At 33.3% G+C, this 16,504-nt stretch overlaps 1 protein-coding gene across 3 annotated transcripts in view; it reads right to left on the minus strand.

Moving 5' to 3' along the window:
• Window positions 1–4,060: 4,060 nt before the first annotated feature.
• Window positions 4,061–16,504, minus strand: part of yellow-e (L-dopachrome tautomerase yellow-e) — a 39,236-nt gene continuing 26,792 nt past the window's right edge. For all 3 annotated transcript variants that reach the window (XM_076117378.1, XM_076117377.1, XM_076117375.1), the window contains exons 4-8: window positions 13,287–13,434; window positions 9,762–9,948; window positions 8,752–8,946; window positions 7,858–7,990; window positions 4,061–7,718 (exon numbers count right to left, since the gene is read on the minus strand). In XM_076117378.1, coding sequence (XP_075973493.1) covers window positions 7,617–7,718; window positions 7,858–7,990; window positions 8,752–8,946; window positions 9,762–9,948; window positions 13,287–13,434 — 765 coding nt within the window. In that variant the 3' untranslated portion in view covers window positions 4,061–7,616. The remainder of the gene's footprint in view (window positions 7,719–7,857; window positions 7,991–8,751; window positions 8,947–9,761; window positions 9,949–13,286; window positions 13,435–16,504) is intronic.

Here is a 16,504-nt window from a genome sequence, read left to right on the forward strand (position 1 = left end):
ACACATATATACATAGATAAAAAACATCATCGTATTTGACCGGAAAGGTTCGTTGCGCATCTTCTGTTTCCTCCTCGCACGGTGACGTATTTAGTATTACGGAGAGCCCATTACACACGTTGATAAACACCGGCAAACTTACGACAGTCGTTTTGTGAAGATAGAACTAAGAACAAATAAAAAAAAATTGAACTTTGAAGTCATAAATATTTATTTTTGAGAACCTTGCCCTGCAGTGAGACAGCAATGGGCTAAAAAATATTGGGTCGGGGAAAAAGTCTTTTCGCATTATAGTACCTATGTATGAACTTGTAATAAAGTCTTTTCTCTACACAATAAAGAACCGTGTACTCATTTGTGAGTCTTGAAGCCAAAGAGATTTTATTACAAGTTCATACATACTATAATGCGAAAAGACTTTTTCACCAACCTTATATATTTAATTTTCTATATCCGTTTATATTCCTAAGCTTAAATGACAAAGCTCCAGTGTCATTTAACGTGACCTCGTTTCTACATCACCTGCGTTTGGACTCTATACGTTCTGTGTTCAGACATTAAGTTACCATTGTTTAATTTGAAGACAAATATTAGCCGTAATTTTGCATATTATAACATTTTGATGTCATTGACACCTCATTCAGGTAATGACATCATGTATTTTTTATGACATTCAAGATCCTCGTCAATTGGTTTACGAGTACTTATTATAATCCTTCAAGAGGTAATTGAATATTTAATTATAGGGATGTGTTTATGCTAAGTGCGGATAGGAGTATGAGCAACATACTTACACACATTATATCACGTTTGATATATGCAAATTGAAGGCAGAGGTGTATGAACACACGAAATATAAATTAAAAAACACCTATAGAACTTTACCCGAACAGAGAATCGAACCCAAGTCAGATACTGTACCAACCGCGAAACAGATGCAGTCCCGAAAAGGATGAGCAACTAAGCGGCAGTTGTACATGTACAGTACAGTATGTATTAGAAGGTATCATTTTTATTTTCTTACCAACTTTAAACAACATTACAAAAACTGTTTAACATGTAGGTACCTATAGAAGTAATGACTGTCCAAAGTGATCTTATATTGTAAAAAAGATCGCTCGAGCTTTAAAACTTTCCTCCTAAATATTATAAGTCTGGTTAGTCTGGGTATTAATTGATCAAATTGACGTCAAAGAAAATCTATGAAATACTTGTTATCTTAGAAAACACTAAGTAAATCTGCTGTAAAGGAATATGCACGACTCACGATTTCGATTTATTCTGCTATAAGTACCTATGTTAAGTACCTACAACAGGTTTACGAGGTGTATCGTTAGATTTATGGATCATCGTGCGTGTTGTACGATATAAGTATATTGAGTATGACTCATAAGGACTTGTGGAAATCCCAATATGTCGTGAAGATGTGTAATTTATAAGAGAGAGTTGCAGGAACATGGCCTGGATTTGAAGGCATTTATAGTGAAATCCATCTTTGGGCGCATTTTACAAACACAACTATTTAAATGGAACATAAGTCATACTGTGTATAATAATTTTCGGTGCATAATAATAATATTATAATTAAGAAAGTTTGTTGGGATCGTAGTAAGAGGCGTTCTCACGTCTTTACCTACTGGAAAAGGACGTGATTATATGAAAGCATGTACATTATACATATTACTAGCTGACCCGCGCAACTTCGCTTGCGTCACATAAGAGAGAATGGGTCAAATATTTCCCCGTTTTTGTAACATTTTTTACTGGTACTCTGCTCCTACTGGTTGTAGCGTGATGATAGAGCCTATAACCTTCCTCGATAAATGGGCTATCTAACACTGAAAGAATTTTTCAAATCGGATCAGTAGTTTCTGAGATTAGCGCGTTCAAACAAACAAACAAATAAACAAACTCTTCAGCTTTATAATATTAGTATAGATTGAAAAAAATAATTTAAATAATAATAATGTTCTAGTCAATAAGATTTCAGTGAAAACTTTAATGTCGCGAAATGCTTTATTTTTGTCGCTAATGCCCCTTATATGCCTCTCTCCTATACCACCTCTAAACGTAGAACTCCGTGAAGTTTCCACAAGAAATACCAGTTTAACAACTTCGTGATATTTGCTAGTCATCGCAATTTGAATTAGTCATATCACTGTCAGTAAACATCAAATCATAGATCGTTTTTACTGTTAATAGGATAATGATAACAATTAGAATAATGTTCCACAATAACTTTTAATTTACTAATTATTTGTCATATTCCAAATTAACAATTAGTCTCTGTGGCTTTTGGCCGTAATTTCTTCCAAAGAAGCTTTTCCCCGATTTTCCGGCTATGTCTAAACTTGGCAACGAAAGTGATATTCTAATCCCAAATCGTGAAGGAAATCTTTTAAGCTAAATAATAGTCCATGTGTTATATAATTATAGATAAAACCTTTTCCTTCTCTAACTTGTTTCATAAATCATGTTATAGCAAAAAATATAGAGGTAAAAGAACCACACCTCCGATTATCTGGGGAAATACGCGGGTGATATTATTTTTATTATTATTCTATGATTACGTTAACTCTTGACTTACTTCTTTTCTTTTCCGATGAATCCGCTTAATGTTAAGGTGCTCACCGCCTGTTGCACTTACCGATCGGTAAGAAATTTGTGGGTTAAGCAAATCTTTGAACTAACATTCCATGGATTACTACTTCTTCATGATTCGGAAGAGTCGTTAAAAATCGTTCCCGCTTGTAGTATTATAGTCTTGAACCACAATGACACTAGGTTGACAGTAACCACAATAAATAAATAATATCTATAATAAATAATATAAAGCTTAATCAAATGCTGTTTAGTTGAAATTAGTACCGGCACGACAAGGTCAGAGCAACGTCGCCTTAGACTAATTGCAACGCGTTAACGACGGATTTCAAACCAATTATAGCGCAGTGTGCGGTCCGGCGTTGAAATATTCGCGTTTGAACTAAAAAGCAACAGATTAGTGGTCCGTTGTCACCGACTACGATTAAAAACTAATCAAATGGATATTTGATTTTTCAGCCGGTTTTGTATCTCTTGAAAGGTCAAAAGTGGTAGAGTTTCCTTTAGATAATTCTAATTTACACCTCGCAGTCAATTTGTTTAAACTTCATTTTTAGAAAACCTGCCTTTTTACACATAATATGTTCGAAAACTAGTCGTTTTGGTATCAAATAGGGTTAAGTGGTAAGTTATCTGAAGAATACTTGAAAAACAAAGCGATATAGAGTTGTATATTTTGTCTTTTGACTGTAATGTTTACTGGTTTGATAGCTTTCTTAACAACTGGTTCCACTTAGCACTTTCTGAAACGCCATTTTATACCAGAACTACTACCATAATTTTAAAATATCTATCCATATCTAAAATCGCTGAGTAGTGATGCCCCAAATAGTTAAGTACTTTCCAGTCACTTGACTGAACTAAATACTATTTTCATGTTAAGTCACCTTACTAGAGAATTACATGCAGTGATAAGAAAAAAGATCATAAAGTAGATATGATATACCTGGGCTGATTCATTGAACAGAATTAAACAAGTAAGTTATATGTATGAAAGAAAGTGTTTGCACTGTGTAAACGCTTTTTTCACTCACAGGATGTAAATGGAAAATACCATTTACGAGATTACCATCGCTTTGCCTAGTACTATGATGATAATCTATGTCTAAGTTAATTATAGCCTCATAACGCAATAAACTAACTCTTTTAAAATAATAGTTATGTTTGCAAGTTTATGTTATCTACACGTGATCTGCGGTCGTATCCTCTATGTTAGGCTAAGGCTACTTACTCACGAATGACGATGCATAGATTACAGAAATGCGTTCACCCACATTACACAACTAAGCAGTCCTTCTACGGAACACGCGTAAAAAAACAGAGTCACTTACTAATAGTTACAGTTAATGATACGGGCTTTATGTCTCAACGAAACATTGTACTACATATTACTTTGAATAGATCGTAATATATCAATATTTTAGTACATTTCACGGTCAAGGTGAAATGAAATATAAAGTAATTTTTATTATTTTTTTATTAGAAATATAAAAATAGCAAACACGTAGGCACACGTGCCGATGAACCTATTACATACAAAATTAAATAAGCACAATCATGCGTATGTATGAATTTACAAAAGCGTTCAAGCGAGCACTCAATATAATATTATGAAGGTACATACATATTACATAGATTCCATTCAGTGTAACTATTTATAATTCTACTCTAAAACCCTAGATGTTTCTAAATCCGTTTTAGTGATAATATGTTGATCTTATAAGCGGGTATTTACAAAACACGTGAATGAAAAATATTCTGCCATGATATCAAAAATTTACTACGATGCTATAGTAAATTGACTTCATGGCAATATTTCTTTAAGTTTTATATACATAAAATAAATCAGCTTTGAAGCAATCTAATATTTTATGACCGTTTACTTTGTTCTACTGCAACATTGTCACAATATTACTACAGATGGTGTTGCCACAAGAGGTACGAAAATCCCTTTATTTACGTTTCACTGAATGGAACTTATGAATTACACCGTAACTTCGTAATTAAACGTATTTACTAAGTATTCATTTACAATTAATTATATTAAGTCAAATGACCACATCTGCGGTACAAGCGTGTTGTTTGTGGTTTCACAAACAGATAACGATACCAGTTTTTATTTTGTGCTGTTCTACACCAGATGATGCGTAGAATTACGATAAGTCCTTAAAAATACATACAATAACTTAATTAAAAGATATTGGCAATAAAGTAATTTGATTACATATAATTTCTGGTATAATATCAGAATAAATACATTTCCGCCGTCGATATCCTTATGGAATAAATAATCGTGTTTCTGCATAAACATCGTGAATAGCCTGTTGTAAATATATTACATTATAAATTAATTTGAATTTACTAACATCATATAACTATTATAGAATTAGGTACATGGTAACAATTTTATTTAAAATTGAAAATACAAGGTTCTGATTCCTGCTGCCCGTCATTAGACATGTAAATTTTACATTAGTGAAAGAAAACTATTTAAATTCCCAGACTAGCAATCACATATTTGGGTAACTCAACGATCGAAAAACTTAGTGAATGAAACACACTCTTCCTAACTTAAAATATTTTATTCTTATTATACCTTATGTAGTTCCCCGAAGACATTTATTAGTGTTTCCCATTTTCACAATTTAGTTAGGTATAATTAAGTAATAGGGGTCGAGTCTGTGTTTGATTAGTTTTTCTGTAAAACCCATTCCCCGGTAACATAATCTATCTCAATCTAGGTCACTCTTATTATGAAATAAAAGACAAATTTACAAAACATTTCTATAAGTTACTCAGTTTTAAGTTTCAAGAAGCTAATAGTTATTTATAAAAGATGTACTGCAAGACTTTATTGTAACGAGTATCCCTGCTTAAATTGTCACAAATATACATTAGACGAAAAACCATACACAATTACCTACTGTTAGTTGCTTTCTTAAGCTCGACAGTGAATAAATTCGTAGAGTATTGAACCTAATGTTGTATAAGCAAATAATATCATAGAAAACACATAAGGTAAAACTGAGACTCATTTCGCGTTCCAAGAAGTACACACATCCTTGGCCTAAAACAATAAAGTGCAGATCATTAAATATGGTTATCTTTATCTGTAAATACGATAGATACTTACTATGTATACTATTTAATACTATGTCATGCGGTATAACCCGTAGTTATAGAAAAGTTAAATACATTTTCTTTATTTTGTACGTATATAATTAGAACCGATATTAACAGATAAGTATCTACATTACTTTACAAATAAAATCCCGAAAGCGTATAGCACTCGAAGCGATAATACAGAAAGGCTAAGGCAAGGCGTCGTACCTACCGATAGGAAATAACTGGACATAGTGATATGTTTCCACTTTCCTTATAAAAAATGGATAGAAAGTTTCATGGTAACTTATAAAATGTTTTCCTATCTGGTAGTTACGCAATAAAACACTATAAAATTATTTCTAAATACAAATGAAAACTGTACACTTAAGTGTTTGTCTCCTTCAAGAAACACATACCTAACATTATCATCAATACATCAATTCTGTAGCAGTTAAAATGTATGACACAAAAGAATATGACAAACTATTATACATTTTCCGGGAATGAACATTTCCAAGTCCAGAATATACTCGTATTTTGTAAAAACCTCCCTATTAGGTAATTTAAGAGCTATTTATAGAAGATATTGGATATAAAGAATGTTATAATTATGATTAGACGATTTAGACGCTATACGCAGTAAAAACGTCTGGATTTTCCTGAAGGGTTATTTCTATTATCTAGTGCTTTGAAATAATTTTTGTTTTTTTTCTGTCAACAAGAGCTGCCACAAAATAATTAAATAGACTATTTACATGATAAACATAATATTTACTTATTTACGTCCACATTAATACGTTTCCTAGAGATGGCGCAGTAATATTTAATGAGTGTATATTTTATGGGAGTGTGAAGAAGAATAATTACTTGCGTTATATTGACAAGTCTGTTTAATTACAGTTATTAAAATCATTTATTTAAATACTAGTTTGAATATTAATGACATGTAAAATGTTCAATTCCACTCTTCAATGTCAGCTTAAAATACCTATAAATATTTTCATAAACTATGTAACACGTTACATGGCCTAAGAAAATAAAATAGTTATTTCTAATAATTTTAAAGTATCTACTGTTAATATATTACTTAGTGTCTATGATGTATAATTGAAAATACGACATTAATGGAATACCCATACACATACATCCAATCCACAAGCGAGTATTGGCGTCAGATAAATATTTGACAAAAATATTCTAAGGGTCACTTATAAACTTCCAAACACACATTTTATCATTTCGATACGAATATCTAATGAAATTTTATAAGCCTCTTTACGTCACAGCATTTCATGAGTAATTACGACAACATTTCAAAGATATTTTCTCTGGATTTTCTTTCAATAACTTGCCACATATCTTTCCTTCATCCAAATCGTCAGGTTCATTGTATTAAAACTAATCTATTATCTTGGCTTTATCCCCTATAATTCAAGGGATACTTTTATTAACTTTATTGTTTTATTTAATTACTTACGGATCACGTGTTGACATGCGTCACATGCGGCAAATTAAGATGGTCGCATTAATTATGTACAAAATAATATTCAATCTTCACACTTACTAATTAAACATTATTTAAAAAGGTACAAACATTTTTTTACGAACAACACTTTATGCTGTGGTAATTTCAGTTTACATTGTAATTCAATTCGAATTCAAAATATCCTTTATTTTGTAATCTTTTAACAAGCATTAAAATCGTTATATATTACCATTTCGAAAAAGCCTGAATTATGAGGTCACTACACCTTAGATACACATCTGTTTGAAGTTTTTTATTACGACCACGGCAGTTTCTTAACAATTAAGCTAGTTTTTTATTAAGCAGCAATATAAGGTAGAATCTGATTTTGAGTTTGATTTAATGACTTTGGCAGTAAATTGGTGAATGTTTGGTGAAGAGATGCTTAGACGAGGGTGGCGTTGGCTTGTCTGGTCGCACGACGCATAACGTGGGGCTGCAGGGACACGAAACTGTTGTCCACAATACGAACGATACGAATATTGATCTGGAAACAGAGAAAAAAAACAATTAACGTATGTGTTTTATCAAACATAACACAGCAGCAAACCTTGGTATTTCTTTTCAAGGGTTTGTTTTTTTTTAGAACGTGATTTAAAGTCAATCAAGAAGATTTAGGTATGTACCTCGTGTTTGGAAGCCGTGCGACGGAAGAACTTGTGGAAACGCGTGGAGAGAGCCCACACGGCGCCGTTGTCACGCTCCGCCCACCTCACCTCGGCGCAGAACTGCAGTTTCTCTGGGTCTTGCGCCAACACCCTGAAACATTCACACGTATTGTTAACTAAGATCCTTTTTATTTTTATTACTGTTGGTGGCATGGGAACGGAAGGACGGCGGAAGTAAGCAACACCTAATAAGATGTACTTTTTAAGTAACACGATCATTATTTTTAACTCATCAAAATTTATATTTTTTTACCTACTTATTGCAAACTTATGAAATTATGTTAACTGTTGTTACCTCTAGGCCCAGATATTTTCTTACCGAGTCTTTTTTTCCCTATCTACTACTCATTTAGTCACTAACCACCTACTTCCCTTTAAGATAATAATAGGCATGTCTTATTGTATGGCATAAGTCCATCGACCTTCCATCACAACCTTACTTCTGTCAAGAGTTATTTCCTTACTTCAATCATAAAGAAAGTCTCACGCCGTTGTGTAAATCGAATCGTAATTATAAGGAAAACTATGCTAGTTATGTTATTTCAAACCACGTTTCAATCATAGCTGTAATTAATTATCAGCAATTAAGAAATGTTCCGTTGGATTATTACGTATTTATATTTGCAAATACGATACAATCGTGACGGTACGTATTTATCTTTGTACAATTACACGCATCATTGAAATCATATTTCGACTCTAGTTATTTAATTGCATAATACTACTGCCAATATACTTATAGAAATACATCATATCACAATCTCTTTTTAAATTTCCAACAAAATACAATCAACGAAGATAATATTGCTATTAGGAAAATTAAAAAAAACCCTGTATTTACTAAATACGTACTTGTGAGAGTTGCTAATAGGATTCCATGCAGCGATGGCAGTCTCAGTGATAGGACTGAAGATGATGGTGTCATCGCGAGGGTCGACCGCTACTCCGAGACCCTGGGAGGACTTGCGCCCGACCAGGTTGACGGGGAGGTCAGTACCTTCCGCGGGCGGGCCTGAGGCTAACACCGCCGTAGATACGCTGAATAATCTGAAACAATGTAAAGATTTTATTAAAACTATTGTAGAATTCAATGCTTTGATATGAACTCATTTTTGTCTATGTCTAAGTAACACTTCTTATATTTGACCCTTATATAAAATATAATTCATTCTCATGAGGCAGAGTCGTATATAATATCAAAAAATATGTTTTTTTTCTTTACTAAATATTTATAATTACCGAACTGCCTTGGTTATAATATGGATATTTGAAGATTTTTTATGCTTGCAGTCAACAACTGTGCTCTATATTCTTGTCTTCGCCTGTTATAATTTACTTTGCAATGATCGAACCTGCGCCCGCCTCTAAACCATGTTGCAAAATCAAAAGGCACATTGCTACAACGTTTTAACCAGAAGCATGTGCAAGTGAAATCCATCCAAGCGGGTAATACGACAATTATGGCAAAAAAATGGTTTTAATATCCACTATGTAGAGTTCGCAAAACAGGACGTACCGTTTTATTGATAGACATACGAAAGCTATTTCGAACGCAATATATTTCTTGATTCTTCATACTCTAGATTAAAATAAGAAATATTTTTTGATTACAGAAACTTTTACGTTAAAGCTTTTATAGACGGCAAATGCATGAATGCATGTTGCACTTGTTTGAGTACCTTGGTAATTATCGGAATCACTTAAACGCAATATAGGGACACCACAGCTCAGATACTTTTAGCATCGGCAATTACGTCGAAGCTGTATCAAATTTGGGCAACCGGCCGCTTTCGGTCGCGACGGTAGAATATGCGCTACGTCGATGGCGTTCCAATTAATAAATTGAGGTTTAAACATCATACCTGTCTGTAGCCAGCGGCTGGTAGTAGAGCAGGCCCTGTGCGGGAGAGTGAGCGAGTCCTACAACTCCGTCCATGAGGGTGAACCTCTCGCCACCAATGTCGTACTCTCCCAAGTCAGGGTCGGGGTACATAGAGGCGTGGGTCACTCGCCACGCGTTGTCACGGCGACCGTCGTACACAATGATACCTGAAACGTAAGAACATTTGTGAATCTAGATACTATTCTGTCTTAAACGCGATTGAAAATTAAAAGTTAGATACCTTATTTGTTCACTCGGCGTTTCGATTGAATTACATTTTAATATTATATGTAAGTAGGTACTAGTCGCGAGAGTTTAAAAACGTTACTAATATTCTTTACGGTCTGAAATCTACATTCCGAAAATCGAATATTTCGATAATTTTGCATAACTACAAAAGTAATTCTCACAGGACCTAATGTAAAAAAGAAGTAAATGTCAGCGGAATTTTAAATATCAAATAACCTAGGCAGTAGTCACCGATGCTCGTAATCGCCTACAGAATGCAGTTTAGCTGGAGCATAAGAATAAAACCAGTAATTGTGCAAGATATTACTTATGTGTTATTGTAATAATTTAAAACTGTTTGTATTCTGAAGTACAAAAGCTTTGTTTTACATAACGCTAGTATTTTTTTTACAACGAACCTTTGTTTTTAAGGCAACAGATTTATGAACTAAATAATCAGCTTATATGTACAAACCTTCTATTTTTGATATCACATCGCTTAAACGAAAATACATAGCAACTTGTACTTTCCACGGCATCAAATAAGCATTTTACGGCAATTTAACATTCCATGTTTCGTTTGTTCGTACTTTACGCACTATTCCGTGAAATGTAAACCAATTTATGTGATTAATTATATTGATTGTCATCTTGAACATTGTACAGCAATAGGAATGCATGAAAAGTAAAACTAGGCAATATATCGCAATTTTAGAAGAAGCATAACAAGCAGACAATCTCACTATTAATGCACCACCATATAGTTAGAATGAACTATGCTTTTGTTTTTAGTAAGAGAACTTAGAGCAACTTTACCACATTTAATGGACATAACATCCCTAATTTCATATTTGATCTGTTGTATTTATAACATTATTGTTCACAAATGCCTACCCGACTACCTCCATCAAACTTCATACCAATGCCAAATATCATATTGGTCAACTTCTGGGGTCATTGTTCATATTGCAGGACGTGATCATTGAATGTACGAAAATAATTAAAATTATACCCTAACAGGTTTTGATTATTGCATTTTTTTATTATGGCAATACCAGAACTTGATAAAAGGACAAGTTTTATTGAGCAAGAAGTTTTAAATACTTTAAGCGCGAGTCTAGAGTACAATGTAGTAACATTCAAGTTTGAATTAAATCAATTTTAGAGGGCGCGGGGAATGTCCGATTCATATAAAACTACTCTATTCTGTCAGTCTCACAGGTGGAATGACTGTATTTACATTAACATAATTAGTTGTTGACAAAACAAAGAATCAAAGCAATAAAGCAAAGACCTTGATCAATGTATATGTTACTGTAAAAGCCCGAACGGTGGTAAATCCTAAGATTTTCCGGTATAACCTAAGATTTACCAACTCGCAATGGTAAAAGTCCGAATAATTCTTTTATTTCGAACTTTTACCTATATTCACTTGATGATATCGAGATGTCGCCGGAGCCCCGCTTCGCGGCGCTCCTCCTTCTGGGTGGTTAAAAAAAAATAACCACGAAGGCTAAGGTGGGAGCTTCGCTTCGCTCGCTCCCACCTTAGCTAACCTTCTAACCTAACCTACCCATGTCGCTATGCCCAAAACTCCTTATTTATAACTATGTCACAGTATATAATTATACCGTGAAATAGTTATAAACATAGTTATGAAGGAGGATTTTTTTATATATCGTAACATAGTTTTTAAACTCTGGCTTGTTCGGACTTTTACCATTGAGAGTTGGTAAATCTTAGGTTTTACCGGAAAATCTTAGGATTTACCACAGTTCGGGCTTTTACAGTAACATATATACAATACGCATTAGTAGTTTACGTTCCATAAATTGTAGAACCTTGTTAGTAATTAATGATTAAATACTTCAACGTGTACTCAAGTACAACACAATACACTTTCTTCGAAACAAGGTCTGTCATTTTAATTATAATTTGTGTGAATGCGAATTGCCTCACATTTTCGTAGAAAGCAGTATGTTGACCGACGCGACGCCGAGGTAGCACGCTTCGGTGGTCACTAAAAGCCGACACACATGTATTTAACTAGCAATTATTCAATGTTCTACTTACTCTTGACCGTAAGCAATTAAATGATGATAAATGCATGCACATAAACAGCCGTTTAGATACCCATTCCATCAAATGGAATTTATTTAATTTAATCATAAATTTATGACCAATTGATCGACATTGAAATACATTTCTAGAATTGCAAATGCTTAGCTAATTAATTGGATGTTGATGTTTTGAATTTTATTAATACTAACACTGAAAAGGATTATATCATCAGTTCATTCAAAACTGATGATATAACCTTAGACAGTGGCCCATTGTTGAACTCAGAAATCCTTTCAGAATGAAAACAAAAAATAAACATCACAAACACAATTAAAAAATATATACATACATCCCGTTGTTTATATTATAATGCTTCTTGCACAAGATGTAGAATATTTTGTGCTCGTGTGCAAATATAATAAGAGCACATATAAGAGTGGTAATTTTATATAACGCTTCATGATACCTTTGAGTCTACATAATATGCTCGGAATTAGCAAGAATATAATTTTGGCAAACTGAGACAATTTTACGTAACATTGAATTGGTATTCGGCAGACAAATGTGTCTATTGTTTTACTTTAAATTGCCTACAAATATATTTCATTTTCTCATGAAACAGTTAACTTGTGTAGGGAGATATTATATATTTTTTTATTTACTTTTATAACGCACTTCTATTGTGTACCTACTTTTATACAAAAGTGAAACCAGACAAGTTATTTTTACGATCGTAATTTCTTGACAAATATTTCTCAGAAAGTGAATCTGTTTTATTTTACTGAAATTTCATTTTTGTTATGATTGCACGTAATAACCTTCATAATATGACTATAGTGAGATATTTAACTATTTTAGTAATAGTTTTTGTATGTTCCATACTCAGTATAATACTGCCTCGTGCTACGCTTATGGTTAATCGCGTGATCCCTACATAATGATGCAAACAAAGTTGTTTTGTATCATCGTGCACTGCTCTACTTATTCAACAGAAGGCATAAGCCTCCTTATTATGATCTAATTAAATAGGCGAAACAGAAACTACGAATTTATGTGTGTATCATAAATAATTATCACTTGCTCTAACGGAGAAGAGAAACATGCATGCATAAAATATGTTTAATACATTTACAGAACTCAAGGCCCCTTTCTCGTTTGGGAGGAGACCGTTGTTCAGCAGTTAGACAGTAAAATTGTTTCAAAAATACAATGTTACCTGGAGCAACGGTGTCACTGATGTAAGCGAAGACATTGTCACAGGATGACGTAAGCCTGGAGGACGAGGAGCGGGTGTCGTCCAGCACCAAGTTGGTGAGCAGCGAGCTGGGACGCAGCAGCTCTCGGGGGAAGTACACACTACGAACCTGGAAATTAACAACGTTTTTAATGAATACCTTTAAAGAGACTAACGATGTTAATTAACTGCCACTTTTAATGTCTATAGATACGACATTTGTAACCAGATTCTAGTGTATTGGCTGTTTAAGGTCACACGCCAATAACTTGTATCTTAACAATACATTAATATATTATTCGTGATTTGATAACTTCGAACAATTGTCCCCTGCGGCATTTAAAACAATTGCTTGCGCCTAGCCGGCACCATAGGTCGAAGGCTGTGAATTTCGCCCCCGCCTTGTGAACAATTACCTGGTTATATTTGAACATTCAAATCGCGATATAGAGGCATACTACAACTACATACTATTATGTATAATCCGACTGCAGTAAAGCTTAATATAGAACCGCTGTAACTTGTTAACATCACTCAAAACAGAGGTATTTCGATGCATGATTGCGGTAATTCTCTTGTCATATTACTCATCATACATAATTTAATTAAACGAGGTTATAATCCTACCGATTACGATTAGTGGCTATATTTGGTTGCTGTTAAATGAATGAATGATGTTCTATGTTTTTATTGATATATACACAACACTTAAGTGAACTTAATGTACTTTTACTCATAGCTCTAATTTCGAAACTACGCCAATCCGGAGAAAGTTACCAATTGTAGTGTTACGACATACTGTTCGATGAATTCGAAAATAGAAATAACGACAACTTGTGATCCATATAAACATGTGTTGATGACAACTTAGTGATGTACTCAAGCGTAACGAAACTGTTAGATGATTTATGATATTAGGTAAGTTATAAAATAGTTTTCTTATGATAAAATTACATAACTAGGCCCTAACTACTGTCTTATTTAATACATTAGAGAAACAAGCTCGTGGCATGTATGTAACATATGAAAACTAGATCATTAGATAACCTGTCAACGGATTAGGTCACAGTCTAGTCGACATTGATTAATTAAGTCGAGGTCTGTGTCGAATTCGACGAAGAACAATAACTAATATAAGTATTATAATCGTTCGGACAGCGAGGCTAAATGCCATTCACTGGTTAGAATGATATCGTGCATGGTTACAGGCCACAAATTGTGCGTATTTAAGTCGAACAATTGCATCACGACAATTGAACAGACCACACCCTTTCAAATAATAAAATGGCCTTGTCTGTGCGTATCGATAATAAAGACTACTGTTCAAAATATTACCTAACGTGATAGCAAGTGAACAATGATATTGAAATGATTTACAACAGGAACTATATATCATGTTGCTAATTAATTACTTTTTAAATTGTAATACAGCCTATTTACGAACGGATTTTTTTTGGTACGCTACTTCATTGTTGCACAATTCTATATTACATTATAATATCTAAAGGTTAGTTAATGTTAAAATAATTATTTTATTGTTTAGAAGATAATAACCAAGTAATAAATGCGAAAAGAAATAATTTAAGAATCGCATATAGAGATGACAAGAATTAAGTTCGCTAGTCTAGTCCTCAGCTTAGCAATACAACTAAATAGACGAAAGACTATAATTTTCCATACAAACGTACCACTTATAAAATATTTAATATACATACATATATTCTTCACCAATACGGATGTAGTGATTCTGGTCTAACCAGACTCTGCTGAGATGATGCCAAAAGGTCCCCGTGAAAACAGTTCCCTCATTAACAATGTTATTACACATTACGCAATTGTTAACTAGTACCTATTGCATAATTGTAATGTAAGTACTAGAGAAAGTTAATTAGGTAGTACGCACCTACTTGTTATAAACTCAGGATTTTACTATTTTTAATCACATCACAATACAAAAATATCTCACTGTCCTAAACATGTACATTTTTCTACAGTAATTTTTATTTACCGATTTACTCTTCGACGCAGGAAATAAGAAAATCAAACAAAGCAGTGCAAATACGTGTGGCAGAATATGAATACACTTACAATGCCCTGTTTTTATCATATCATAGCGAAAAACACAATAAAATTAACATTTCAATGAATAATAATCAGTTGAACTACATTCTGCTTCAAGTTGTGAGAAATTTTTAGTTGTGAATCAGTTTACAAAGATGTCAAGGTTTACTTTACGATTATATTTACTAATCTAACAAAAAAGTAATCATTGTCATCCACCGTGAAATAACTTCATTCATTTTAAACGTTCCTCTTTATTTACGAAACCATAGAATACAACGAGAGATTGTTTCGTTCACAGTAGCCGGAATAAACGACCGTGCAGTTTCTAACCCTTTCTGAATTCCGGTTCCCGTATAATAAACATTATCTAAGCAACATGCCCGGCATTCGTGTTTAGTTCAACTATTTATAGCTAAGCTCGAACAAAACCTCCTTTCACTTCAAATATTCGCAAAATGACAAATCATAAATATAAATCGACTCTACCGTGAATAGAATGACTATATTTCATTATTATAATAATATTTATTAGCTGCCTACGTCTACATATATTATTTATGTTTTGTATAGAAATTGTTAATAAGATGGCTTAAGCAGCAACCCCGATTTCACGAATCGTGACTCCTTAGTTAAGCTCTTGAACTAATCTGAGTATTAATCAGATCAATGTGTCCCAACTCCCAACATTACATAAGTTTTCCTTGACATGCTTATTATAGTGTTCTACAAAAGCCTAGTAAAGCTAAATTGATCGCAGGTACATCGTCGGTTATAAATTCTTACGATACAACAACTTACGTAAACTAGGTAACTATCAATAATACCGATCATTACAAGCACTTGCCACTGTCGTAGCAGGTTGTAAAACAAAATTAAATAAAACAGATATAAATGTAATTTATTGTTGTTTATGAATGGGTGCGAGATTGCGGAAACAAAAGGCGGTTAAACATTTTGTGACCGTGATTTTGTGCCAAGATCGCAATTCGCTCTTGAACCTAATAGCGACTCTTTCATCGGCTCACGAGTGCGAATATTTCGACATAAATCTAAATACATACAAGCACGTATCTGACATGTTTATTTTCTAAAAACTCGCTTAGATAACAATGATAAAAACTTCAATGTAGGCGTTA

Source organism: Anticarsia gemmatalis, chromosome 8, assembly GCF_050436995.1.
Source record: "Anticarsia gemmatalis isolate Benzon Research Colony breed Stoneville strain chromosome 8, ilAntGemm2 primary, whole genome shotgun sequence".
Lineage (NCBI taxonomy): Eukaryota > Metazoa > Arthropoda > Insecta > Lepidoptera > Erebidae > Anticarsia > Anticarsia gemmatalis.